The 13,505-nt window shown below is 36.1% G+C and overlaps 3 protein-coding genes across 3 annotated transcripts; 1 reads left to right on the top strand and 2 right to left on the bottom strand.

Moving 5' to 3' along the window:
• The first annotated feature begins 1,518 nt into the window (after positions 1 to 1,518).
• LOC145601450 (chromatin assembly factor 1 subunit FAS2-like) lies at positions 1,519 to 6,440 on the top strand. The gene is made up of 12 exons (XM_081657472.1): positions 1,519 to 1,873; positions 2,481 to 2,592; positions 3,376 to 3,402; positions 3,487 to 3,559; positions 4,078 to 4,181; positions 4,267 to 4,478; positions 4,562 to 4,658; positions 4,885 to 4,957; positions 5,116 to 5,204; positions 5,289 to 5,427; positions 5,542 to 5,642; positions 5,731 to 6,440. Exons 1-12 carry the CDS (start codon positions 1,760 to 1,762, stop codon positions 5,973 to 5,975), a joined length of 1,386 nt encoding a protein of 461 aa, XP_081513598.1. The 5' UTR covers positions 1,519 to 1,759; the 3' UTR covers positions 5,976 to 6,440.
• Positions 6,441 to 6,488: 48 nt separating this feature from the next.
• On the bottom strand, positions 6,489 to 7,577 carry LOC145601451 (uncharacterized). Its single transcript, XM_081657473.1, has one exon. It carries the CDS (start codon positions 7,542 to 7,544, stop codon positions 6,669 to 6,671), a length of 876 nt encoding a protein of 291 aa, XP_081513599.1. The 5' UTR covers positions 7,545 to 7,577; the 3' UTR covers positions 6,489 to 6,668.
• A 938-nt stretch (positions 7,578 to 8,515) lies between these two features.
• On the bottom strand, positions 8,516 to 13,210 carry LOC145602180 (protein trichome berefringence-like 7). Its single transcript, XM_081658350.1, has 5 exons — positions 13,005 to 13,210; positions 11,718 to 12,792; positions 10,447 to 10,605; positions 9,836 to 10,115; positions 8,516 to 9,012 (listed from the first exon to the last, which is right to left on the bottom strand). The coding sequence occupies exons 2-5, from the start codon at positions 12,545 to 12,547 to the stop codon at positions 9,004 to 9,006; spliced, it is 1,278 nt and encodes a 425-aa protein (XP_081514476.1). The 5' UTR covers positions 12,548 to 12,792; positions 13,005 to 13,210; the 3' UTR covers positions 8,516 to 9,003.
• Positions 13,211 to 13,505: the final 295 nt, after the last annotated feature.

Raw genomic sequence — 13,505 nt, 5'->3', positions numbered from 1 at the left:
TTTTATTGGATTATATGTTGATTTATGCCACTAGCTAATTGGTGTGTTGGGTTGGTTATATATCATGCATCTTATAATGTTGGTCCAAGTTAATATTTCAACGGGTCAACTACGTGTAATTGCAGCTGGAAAATCAATTACCAGCAACTACTTTATTTTGTATTTTAAAGTATCAATTAATTATGAAAAATAAAACACACAAAAAAAAAAACCAAAAAAAATACTCAATATGATATTAGTAAAATAAGTACGTAGTTTAATGGTGGGAGCTGCTGACATAATGAAAATATAATCAGTGGGTGAAAATCAAGTGATGGACTTGTGGTAAAATGGTTTTGCAATTTGCATGCACAAGCTGTAAAGTTGACTGCTTGCATATACTTTTTTTCCTTTTTTTTGTTTCTTCTTTATGTGGTTTTGATGATTTCATTGAACCAATTAGAACCTACTATTAATGTCATTAAGGGTTATTGTAGCCAATCTACATAAAGTAATTAACACTTGGCTATTACTTCCGATGAACTAGAAATAGAGGAAAGTTAGGCATTTACAAATGCATAACAATGGGTATTCATGTAATTATACATATGTACAAACGAATGCATATTCTGGTATCATTAGATGATCAAATGGTACCACTGAATATACAGTGATACTATATATGCACATAATGGTATTATATATATATGCATTCAGCTGTACAAAATTTATGCATAAATAGTACCACTGAGGATTCGATGGTACCATATAAACTTTCAGTGGAACAATCAACATGTGGTCCCTATCACGTGATACAATCTGACTAAAAAATAGGTGGGGTCCACCTACAGACCTCTCTCTTCCTATCTCTCTCCACTTTTCTCTCTCTATCATGTGTTTTAAAATATTTTTAATCAATGTTATGCATTTATAAATGCCTAACTTTCCTCCCTTTAAAATTCCTCATTACTCCCTCCACCCACATAGCCAATATTATTATTATTTTGATTGATATAATGATATTGTTAGTAAATGACTTTCAGTTAGCTTTTACAATATTTTTTTTAACCGCAAGTAATGATACTAAGGATTACTAACTTTACCACAACACATATAGTACGTCACACTGATATAAGGAAGTTCCACATATGAGATTTGTTGTGTTGAGACATCAGGAAAACTCTCAGCTCGTGACAACAAGCACGACTTGCAACAATTGACTGGCCCAGAAGTCAGTTGACTTGTTTTAACCAATCAATTTGTCAAATAAAATACACGAAGTATAAAAATTACTAAAAAGCCCAGCATGAAATGGGACGTGACTATGTGAGTCGGACCATACATTATCTCCAATTTTATATGATCAACAAAAGTTTAGTTCAACATGATTTTCCTTAGCTCATTCTATTTTTTAGGTGTCCCATTCAATTTACCTTTTAGACTAATCTAAAATCGGGACTTAATTGTGAATGGTTAGTTTTAAATTCCCTCCCAATTGTTTTTGGTCCGTTATATGGATAAGTGGATAACCCATTGAAACAAGACCTTACAATCTTACGTAACATGGCCTGCCCATTTCCTACTAATTCACCATAGATCTCGAATTTCCCGCCAAAACAGAAAAGGCGCCAAACACCCTCACTCTTCTTCTTCTTCCTCTATCAGATAGGTAGAAATAACCGAACATTTCCCCAATTATTTCTCAAAACCCTAAAATTTTTTAGTACAATTCTGTAGATCTTGATTAATTTCACTCAATTTCTCAAAAATCACTGAGAATATGAAAGGAGGAACAGTTCAGATCAATTGGCACGACACTAAGCCAGTTCTAACCCTAGATTTTCATCCCTTTTCTGGACTTCTAGCTACTGGCGGCGCTGATTTCGATATCAAGGTCTTCTTTTTCTCTCTTCTCTATTTTAATTCTTTTCAATGAAACCCTTATTTGAATTTTCGATTGTAATTGCTTTAATTGAAGAATACTGGATGATGAGCGATTTTTGTGGGATACTTGATTATTATAGTAAATTAGCCGTCTTTATGTGAAATTTGGAGCTGGATTAGGGTTTGGGTTTGTGGGTTCTTGTTAATTTTATCAATTTGGGTGTAATTTTTTGACGGCAGTAGCGCTCTTTATTTTTCGAAATCAATTAGATCCCATTTTTGGGTAAGTTTGAATCTTGAACTAGTTTTTGCAATTGGACATAACAATAAATTTCTGGGAATGAATGAAAATGATCAAGTATATCGCTATAGTAGTTGGTAATATTGAGTATAACATTTCTGTTTTTGATCTTAGGTCTATTATTGTTTAACAAGCATTCTAATTATGCTTCTTTAACATGAGTTTGACTTGCTTGCAACCATGCTGCGCATCTTTGGAATATTTAGATTCTTGATAGTTTCGTTGTTTCGTGTATGTTTAATCTTAAAATGTGTGATGGCATTGACCTGCTTCTGAGTGTTCTCCTGTGTTTAAATGCTTGATGGGATTATTTCAGATTTGGCAACTGGATTCGGGAGAAGCGCAAAATAAAATTCCAACAGCTTCCTATCAAACTAGTCTTTCTTATCATAGTTCTGCTGTGAATGTTCTTCGATTCTCTCCTTCAGGTAAGAATTAATCTTGCTGACTTGCTCAATGCACTTTCAATTTTTCATTTTCTATTCCCACATGCTAAAAAGTCTGAAGCTAAAAGCTTAGAATAGTATATAAGATAAGATGCCAGTAGCCTCACCTTTAGGGCTGCACTGATATTGTTCTTGGTTGCTGTAATATGTAACAATTGATGATGTGACAAATTTGGCTTTCTCAAGTTTTTTCAGTTTGTGTAGTTTATATTTTCTGCCAATGACTCATCACGCTTGATTTTGATAATGGTTGAACTTATACCTTAAGATTTAGTGATGATGCTAGTATGCTAGTTGCCTAGTTTTCAAGAGGAATATGAGTATCTCCCTCCAGTTGATGTTCAAACATAAAGTGTCAAACGTTGTGCTACATAATAATATGTTTTAGATGTCAAGATGATTTGCAGGCTAATTGCGTTTGAATTATTGGGAGACTAGAGGGGGGGGGGGTCTTGGACATGATAGGAGGACTGACTGACCAGATTAATTGGTTGAAAGTTTCTTGGTCTGTTCCAAATTTCCAAGCTTTCAATCAGTGTTTGGAAATATGCTTCAATGTCCTTGTTTATGATTTCTTGTGCAGTTAAAGAAGTATGGAGGTCAAAAGTAGGTGGAACTAAAGTTGTACAATGTGTTTGGAAATCCTTGTTTCTAGTTTGCATGAATGTGGACAGTCCGTATATGCATGTATCTAGTTTTGCATGAACTTCCTTGCGGCTTTGATGATTATGCTAATAAACAATCTTTTGACTGTGCTGTGGACAGGAGATTTAATTGCTTCAGGTGCAGATGGTATGTAAATTACTTGCTGTGATATAATTTCAGTTTGGCTTTTCATTGCTTATTGATTTCTGAATAGAGTTTTAATTACTGTAGGAGGTGAACTTATTTTATGGAAGTCTCATCTAACAGATGCTGGTCAAGTTTGGAAAGTTCTGAAGACGTTGTCGTAAGATTACCTTCTGGACCAACTAATCTATCTTTAGCAAACCTTAGTTAGTTGATTCTATTTTTAGGCAGTGTAGAGAAGTAGTGACTAAGGTAGATATGAAAGCAGTCTTTCTGAGTTAAAGTTTATGAGATACATGGAGATTTGTTTACTTCAATCATTGTATAAAACCTGTACAAGTCATGACTCAACCGCTTCAATTCACAAGGGATTGGAAACCATTGATCTAACCTGATTTGATCATTATTCATTGTAGTGAAATCTTGTTTTTGAATACCAGGCATATGCACAACTGGACTTCCACAATTCCGTTTTGTTAAGATTAATATTTGCTTGTTATTTATTATCTGGGATTCATGATTATCAACTGGGCCATTTAGTTGGTCATTGGTGGAATCAGCAGATTGTATGTTTGAGGACGGGATAGATTGAGAATTTTGTTTTAGGCATCTATAATAGTTTTAAGTTTTTAAAGTGTTAGCATCCTGTGTGTCTGATGTAATATTTTTCTTTTTCAGATTTCATAGAAAAGATGTATTGGATCTGCAGTGGTCCAGGAATGGAGCTTATCTTATCTCTGGGTCTGTTGACAATTCTTGCATCATATGGGATGCTGAGAAAGGTACACAAAGTATTTGAATTGTATGAAAAATACCTGCCTGTTGTTGTTTCATTGTTGTTTATAACTGTAAATCTTTGTCATTCAGGCTCTGTCCATCAGATTTTGGATGGACATCTTCACTATGTTCAGGGAGTGGCATGGGATCCACTGTCCAAGTTTGTCGCATCACTTAGTTCTGACAGAACTTGCAGAATTTATGTTAACAAACCTCAGAAGGCAAAGGGAGTAGAGAAGATGAATTATGCTTGTCAGCATGTGATTGTAAAGGCAGAACAGCAATCTGCAGACGATACCAAGGTTAGTAATGACTTGTTCATAGACTTCATACCAACTGTGTTTAGTATTGATGAGTACTGACATTGTCAAAGTTGGGGATGCAGTGCTTGAGGAGTCACCTCTTTCATGATGAGACATTGCCATCATTCTTTCGAAGATTAGCCTGGTCACCTGATGGTTCATTTTTACTAGTACCTGCTGGTAGGGATCAATACTGGCTTCATTTACTTGTGAAATTATATGTTTTATCCTTTTGGTAGGAGGTAGATTTAGCCCCATTTAGGGGAATTTTCCATTGTATTGATACACGTGGGGTAAATCAAGATTTAAATCTTATGAGGATGAAGAATCTGAAGTTTCTAAGAAGCTAATACCAGATATCATGAACTTGATTTTCATTTTAACACTTGACTGCTTTCTCTTGCAGGTTTATATAAATGTTTGCCTGATTCTGAATCTATCAACACTGCTTATGTATTTTCCAGAAAAGATCTTTCAAGGTAAGTTGCATCTTTTGACTCCAAAATGGAAGTTGTTGCCTGATCTCTTTTGAGATGACTTTTTTACATTTTCATGCATTATTTTGTTATTTTCTTGATTCAAATTGAGTACACCTCCCTATTTTGAGTACAACTAATCTATTTTCATTGACATTCAGACCTGCATTACAGCTTCCCGGTGCCAGCAAGCCTGTAGTAGCAGTGCACTTCTGCCCTTTGGCTTTTAACCTTCGTGGATCAAACTCAGGTAGTATAATTTTTAAGTTTGATGCATATGGTGAACAATTTCACAATCTGATGTTATTAAACGAACCATTATTATCTTTGACAGCTGGGTTCTTCAAGCTTCCATACCGGCTCATTTTTGCTGTGGTAACTCTGAATTCACTGTACATTTGTGACACAGAAAGTGTTGCCCCTCTGGCTATCTTGGCTGGTCTACATTATGCAGCCATAACAGATATAGCATGGTACTGTTCTCCCCATGCTTATGCCCTTCTGTGGGAATAGCATGGTTTACTTTATTTGTAAGTATTCAATATCTGTTTGTATGCTGCAATCCTGAAACATGTAGCTTTTGATAGGTCGCCTGATGGAAAGTATTTAGCATTATCTTCACAAGATGGATACTGCACATTGGTAGAATTTCAAAGTGACGAACTGGGAACACCTATCCCTTTTCCAGGTTTGTCTGTCCATCATTTTTGAGAAATTTTGCCTTTTATTTTGCACGTTTTCTATTACTATATTTATTTTATGTTTAACTTTCTTAGATGGAAAGACTGCTAATAGTCATGTTGATGAGACTCCTAGTCAAAAGAAGCCTGACGCAATGGTGGTCAAAGCTTCTGTAAAAGACAGCACTGTTATTTTAGAGAATAACCAAACTGTAAAAGACAGCCCTGTTGTTTTAGGGAATAACCAAACACATAACAAACAGGCATCACCAGTGGCTAGCACTCCTGTATCTAGCAAGCCAGCTAAGAGGCGTATTACTCCCATGGCAATTGATCCTTGACTTCCATCATCGTCTTTGTAAAGTTCATGTCATAATCATCACTCTGCTCCGAGGTTTGTATTTTCTTCTGCATTTTGTATAGTGAGTCTTGAACTCTTGAAGGGAAGGTTCCATATATCAGTTAAGATTGCAAGTGTATCATGAAATGATGCTAATACATAATTTTGATATCAATTTCAATGTTCAAAACACTGGAGTTTGCCAGCAACTCAGCATTTTCAAGTTTATGGTACAGCAATTGGTACTAGACAGTAACAAATGCGGACTTAATCTCGCAATGCTGAGATGCTGATATTGGGAATTTGGTATTAATACTGCTGGAGTATCCTGCTTTCACCGTTATTACTACTTATTAGGAGGTTTTTGGAAACCCTACAATATCAAATGGTGTACCCAGTAAGATTACTATGGCACTGAATCACACTCGACCTGTTGTACTCCATATGTAATGTTGGCCCTTTTCATTTGTGTCATTCTCAAAATTTTGTTACCAGAAGCATTTGAAAAATGCAATCATAATAATATTTTTTATTAAGAAAAAATATGTCGTGAAAGAAAGAAAGAATTCTGAACTTTATTTGTTGAAATGTACATACAAATTAGCGAATATTAAAGCAACATGGTTAAACTTTTTTCGTTCACCGTTGATTTATGTCCTCGGTGCATGCATATATAGCATGTTCTTCAGCTCATTCATGAGTTCTTGTTCTCAATTTGGAGATGATCAGAGTCAGAATTTGTAGGTGCAGCTGTTTGGAGAGAATGGGGATGATGTGCACCCCTTACATGTGAAGTCCCACTCACTATTTCATCAGTTATTATAGTTTCATGAGTATGAATGTCATCTTCAAAGGTAACGAGCACAGCTTGCTCGCCATGAGGACCACGTACAACATCTTCATGAACGTGCATATGTTCATCAATAGTAATGTTATCAGTCTCCTTGATCATTCTCTTTCTTCTCTTCTTGATGAAGCAAAACAATGCAGCTGAGAGGAATGCAAGAAAGAAGACGCCTCCAAGAGACACAAAGATAATGATGATGGTAGCATGGTGCCCTGGAGCAGGAGGTGGAGTGGGCACCACATGAGGAGGTGGTGGTGGAAGCTTTGGTGGCAGTGGTGGTGGCTTTACTGCTGGAGCAGGCGGAGGCAAGTGATGTGGTGGCCTTGGAGGAGGGGGGTTTGAGGGCTTTGGTGGGGGAAGAGGGTGTGGAGGGGGTTTGGGTTTTGGTGATGGAGGAGGGTTTGAAGGCTTTGGTGGTGGGAGAGAGTGTGGAGGTGGGTTAGGTGTAGGCGATGGGGGAGGGTTTGAGGGCTTTGGTGGTGGGAGAGAGTGTGGAGGTGGTTTAGGTGTTGGCGTTGGAGGAGGGTTTGAGGGCTTTGTTGGAGGGAGAGAATGTGGTGGCGCCTTTGGTATCGGTGTTGGGGGAGGGTTTGATGGTGATGGTGGGGTTGGTTTTGGTGGAGAAATGGGATGAAAGGGAGGTGCTTGTTTCGGCGGGAACGGGAAAGCATGTGGTGGTGGAAAGGGGAAAAATGGATAGTTGAAATTTTGTGGTTGAGCCATGGAGGTTGATTACAACTAAAGAAAGCAAATGTAGTTTTGAGCAGATGATGTTTTAGATGTTTGGGTAAACGACACATATATAAAGCCATCCATGAACTCAGTTGCTTGAATGTTGATTGAACTTCTAAGTGCATATAATTAAGAAACTTGCACTTCATTCTAAGATTTTGAGGCTGTCATCTTGTATTTGAAAAATACTTGATGACTCTTGCTAAGTTTGCTTTCACAACTAGGATTTTCAGTACTAAAATGTTTGAAAATTGATCAAAAAGCTCTTGCATGTTTTTACTAAAATTGACCCGTTATGAATCAACCCGCAACTGATAATCTTGTATTAAGCAAAAATTATTATTCACTTCATTATATAAATCAATACTACATTACTATTTTGGTGTTTAGAGAGGCACTAAGGCAAGTGATGAGAATCGATCCCAAGATCACCTGGAATCGGGAGGGGAATTCTAACCACTTGAGTTATCCCTCACTCTCAATTTTTTGCTCATTGTATAACTTTCATAGAGTCATAGTAATTTGGAGTAATTATGGAGATTGAAATGTAGCAGTTATTTTTTAAATCATGTTGACTAGTAATTTGTCAATCTAATATTTGATAGAGTAAATAGAAATTTGAAGAATTATAGTCTTTCAAAGTCTCTAGTTTCCGTTAGATTTAAACATATGCTACTTTGACATTGACACAAAGACTAAAACCAACTTAGCAAGAAACCATTTTCCAACCCAAATGTATTGCATTCCAAGCATCTTTATAATGAGTGATTGACTGCTTTTAAATACAGAGAAAGTTATATACTTCTATCTTTCTTATTTCTTTTTGTTTTTCCTTAAACTTAAAGACCATAAATCACATGGTTAAAATTAGTTAAAGCTTGAAGCCAAAGCTTTGAAGACATCTTTGTTTTGCTCATTCTAAATTCATATAATTACAAAAAATTATTAATCATATACTTCTCCCACCCAATTTTGAACCTCAGTTCCCTAACAATCTGGAAATGAGCAGTTTTTCTCTAATCCCTGTTTTTATGAACCGATATCAAACATGTTGATCAATGATACAATATTACATAATGCACAGACGTTCTCTGGATATGGAACCAAGCAGCCCGAACATATTGGAAGAGAAAAGGTATGTACAATTTTGCAACTTATATGTCCTATAATGAACAACTATTCATATTTTCTACATACAACAATTGATCAAAGGTGAATGAAAGAATATAACCTTGAACCTCCCAAGGCTTCATTTACAGCTCCTCTTCATACACAAATCGTGGAAGGAAAAATCTGTAGTGAAGGCCTAAGGACAGTCTCTTTAGCAGAAAATCTCTGTACTGATACAAACGCCGCAACTTCTCCAATGTGTATCTGTCCTATCAAATAGAGGACAAGTAATGTATAATGGAGTACGTAAGCCAAAGATTCCAACTTGAACTTTCCCATTTCAGTCAATCTGCAAACAAGATTGAAATGAAAGTTAGAACTATGTTGATATATTCTGAAGAATGTTTAAAGCAACGAGTTATCCAAGGAGGAGCTGCAAGTACAATTCCCAATTTGACAAGTACTCCAAAACAGGAATGTGTTTAAATGTTGGATACAAACATGTAATGCAATTCAAAACTCTGCAAGATTTTGGTTATTCAACATGGATACTTGAAATGAAAATGCCTTTGTACTATACATGTTATCGGAGTACTAAGTAATAGAGTAATTGAAGCTTATCTGATCTAGTGAAATACTTTGGTAATATAGAATTTCAATTGGGAAACTGTTCATGAACCTTCAGCATAACAAAATCCAATAAACAAATGGAATAAAGGATTACCTTGACCTATCCCCAAAACACAGTAAAAATGACAATTTTAAAAAACTTGAATTTCTAAGCACGTGGTCTAAAAATATAATTATTGTTTGACAATACATTTTCTATTTAATGCCATGAGATGAAAAACACATCCTGTGCTTTCATTATTCAATACAACTACACGCTGTCAATACTGACAACCAAGTAACTAAAGAACTTGGAATACGAAAGGGACAAAAGGGTAAGAAGACTTCCCTCTAAAATCAACAGTAGTGTTAAGATTACTAAGGTGACAACAGAGGTTAGAAACGTTGAAATCAAATTTTGAGCACAGCTAGCAGGACTTAGATGCAAAAAAATGAAGTTTAAGGTAATGCAATAAAATGATAATGAATAATGAGATGAAAAAGGGCCAGATAAAATGTTACTTGAATGATTGAAATCAACCCTATGCTAATCATTGCAGTACCTTGTGAGAAAAAAGGTCAGACAACAAAATTTCATTCCAAAAGTCAGGTACCCCAGGCAGACACCAGTGGCTACAATCAGCGAAAGATTTACGGTCACTCCAGTTGCCTACATGTGCATCACCCCTAGAAGCTGACATGGAAGTGATGCGCAACATTTTAACAGGAAATCTCATCTTCTTCACTATATCAATTACCACATCTGAGAATGGGCTCTGATGCTTAAAATCATAATCTGATTCTGGAAATTGCATCACTGTGCAATGTGCGCTGGATTGAATACTGGTACAAACAAGATGGGTAAATGAATAGATTAATCAAATCAGTGTATATTTAGGCCATGCATAGTTGCGCACACACAAGCTGAACAGTAAGGGAATGATTCACAATTGTATTACATACGAAGTATAAATCACCGAGTAAAGTTATTTGAATTATTTTTATTATCTCAATAAGCTTAAACATATAGATATACAAAAAAGGGGCAAGTTTTTCAGCTTGTAGTTCAACACTCAGATCAGTTCAATTCATCAATGGCAGAGGCAGTAAATGTTTGTGTAGCACATTGCGGTAAGCTAATTTTGAAACATGTAGAGGGAATTGCTCAATGTACCTCCAGTGAGATGGCTCAAAAGTACGAAAGTAAACACGTGTTCTTTTTGAATCTACTGAAGCTTCCACCCATGAAGCCCAGGTGGCCATAGCTGTTTTAAAGGCCGAAGGTATTGACATCCCAAGCTTCAGTGAACCACCTAACTGAAAATAGCAACCCCTGTTAGAAGACAATTTAAACAAATTTAGTATATGAATAGAAAAAAGAAATGCAGCCACTCTAAAGGATCTATGCATTTTCAAATAAAAGATTGACAAATTCGTAATACATCACAAACAACATGCAATCTAGCAACTGGCATGCCAACCACAAGCTATTATGGCTTGTCTAGGAATTAGGATGTATAAATCACTACCAAAGAATAGAATTACTGTTTCCTAATACATGATAGCTGCTCCAATAAGTCCCCACTATTGGCTTCACTGGGTGTTGGCAGGTGTATATGTTTAGTCTTACCCTTTCTATAGTCTAGATCAATGAATTGGCTAGGAGGAAAATGATAGAAAGACACCCTCCATACACTATTTGTGCTTATAATAATGACATTGCATAAATATCCATGTTTAACTCATCAAAAATCAAGAAGCATCTTTGCAAACATATATATTTACAACTAGCCTCCTCCCTAATATTTCTTTTTGTCGCTCCAACAATCCCATATCTATCTGTTTTAGTATTGACCAATGCAGCTCCCATATGTTAAGGCTGTGAAAGTGACAACATTATCTTCAGGTCTAGAAAAGAATTTAACAAAGAGCAGTGACCATTCAAGAGGTACAATAAGTAAACTTATCAATATGCACTATTACACTTTTAGCATGGTTGTCTTTCAAGGATGATTGTTGTTGTATTTTCCCCCAAATTCCGAAATCCTTAGAAATGCACACAAGATGGCTTTTTCATATAAATTATTAGAGATATAGACTCTTTGAAAAAGAGTCAGAGAGGTATAAACCTATAAAAGATAGGCATGGAAACATGCTGTACGTCTACCTTTGCACAGATATACATTTAACCCAACCTCGATGTGGACTTGCTGAGAGACAAGTACACATACACACAACATAATAAATTATTGTGACTTTGAGTAATGAGATCACACTAAAATTCATAATATTGTAAACTCCTAAATAATTTGTGATTACTCTAAATAGTATAAAATGACTAAATTCCTCACTTGCAATATCTTTTGTAAACTGTAAAATACAAAGTTGCATAAAATCGATAAATTAACATAGATCACATGCTTTTATATGCACCAGAAGACTTACGTTTCATATAACTTTGACGGTATCCACCAATGTCCCGAGTTGAATATTATTGCATCTGAATTAACCCATTCCTTACTAATGTCATCCATTTTGTCAAGCTTGAGTGTCGACTTCACTCTCTTTGGGGAATGCTTTGTTGCAATACCAGGTTGAACCAAGAAAACGGACCGGTAAAACTCCACAGATAAATTAAAGGAACGAAAGCGAACAACCAAGTGTCTCGTAGTTTTGGTTATGTTCCTTCCTTTCACTTCGTAAACACTCTTCTTGTCCTCCACTCCTGTCATAAGCAGGCATATAAAAGACTCCCATTGTGTCCGACTCATAGAATCTCCCACAAAAACAACCCTTTTACCTCGAAGCCTTTCCAATACGTTAGATGCATTAAAATCAGGGATCTCACAATCTTTGGGCTTCCATCTCCATCTAAGGTAATTTTTATCCTTCCTCCCATTGCCCAAGCAATTGAAACCTTGTTCCACAAAAGGACACTCAGAAGAATTGTACAAAGGATAGTTGTAATCTGATACCCAACTCCCATCAAAGACATCACACTTACTTGATGAAGCACCATACTTATGAAATACCAACCCGAAATTGGGAAAAATATTGAAATACCCAAAAGATAAACACAAGTAAAAGGTGATCAATGGTCCAGTAATGAAGAGAAAGCACAAATTCCGAGAGATCAAGCTATCTCGACGAAGTCCATTGGAGTTGTCTGACTTATCTTTATGGAGAAACACTTTTGGACTACCCATAGCAGTGGCATTCTTCCTATTTGTAGATGTACTCCTACTAATAGATGAACCACTGCTGAAAATGTTCATGGTCTTAAAAGATCACAAAAACACTCCTCAGAATTACACATTACCAAAACCATAGATTCCAAATAACCCTAAATCCCAATTTTCTATAGATTCAATCGACCTTCATCATTCAACTCAGAATTGCATCAAAACCCTCAAACCCCACATACCCATTAATCCAAAAATCAAACTAAATCAACAAACAAACTATTATAACCTGGAAATCTTCTGGGCCTCAAAGCTCAATTTATAATGCAAAGCACAAACTGCAAACACATAGCAATCATATACAAATATGGATTAATTTCCAAGATTCACCAACATCAAAGAACAAAAACAACAATTTAAACTACACCCAACTCATTAATCATGTAAAAATACAAATGGGTATCATTCAAATCTCAAGAAAAATATGTTTCATACAGAATCATAATGATGTAATGGCAGTTTAGAAAGAAAAAATGCATGAAAAAGTTACCAGTTTAGAAGCTCAAGAAGGATCTCCAGGCATCAAATAATGCAGAATTAATGAGTGATTTGAAGAAGATGAGAGAGAATGGGGAGAGAGTAGAGAAGCATGAGATGAAGATTCGAGGGAGAAAGGGTGGGAGCCGAGCAGCACATGACTGAATGAGACAGAGACTGGACAACGGACTGTATTTTTTCATAAACTATTTGAGTAGTTGTTACATTTTGCCAACCCAGAAAATGATAGGGGGTTGTTATTTAACGCCCACAAATTACTCAAAACGCCCGCAAAATTACAAAATAATTACGATATTACCCTTGACTCTATTTCTTACCCTCTTCAACTCTATTTGTTATCTTCCATCCCTTTCATAACTCTAACTCTCAAAATCGAGCTAAAGTAAACTTTACCACCACCGAACACCGCCACGGTTACCAGCATCAACACCACCGCCAGCACCACCAACACCCAACACCACTATCACCACCACCACCACCACCACCACCACCG

This window comes from Chenopodium album, chromosome 21, assembly GCF_948465745.1.
Source record: "Chenopodium album chromosome 21, dcCheAlbu1.1, whole genome shotgun sequence".
Lineage (NCBI taxonomy): Eukaryota > Viridiplantae > Streptophyta > Magnoliopsida > Caryophyllales > Amaranthaceae > Chenopodium > Chenopodium album.
This window is presented reverse-complemented; position numbering and strand designations above follow the sequence as displayed.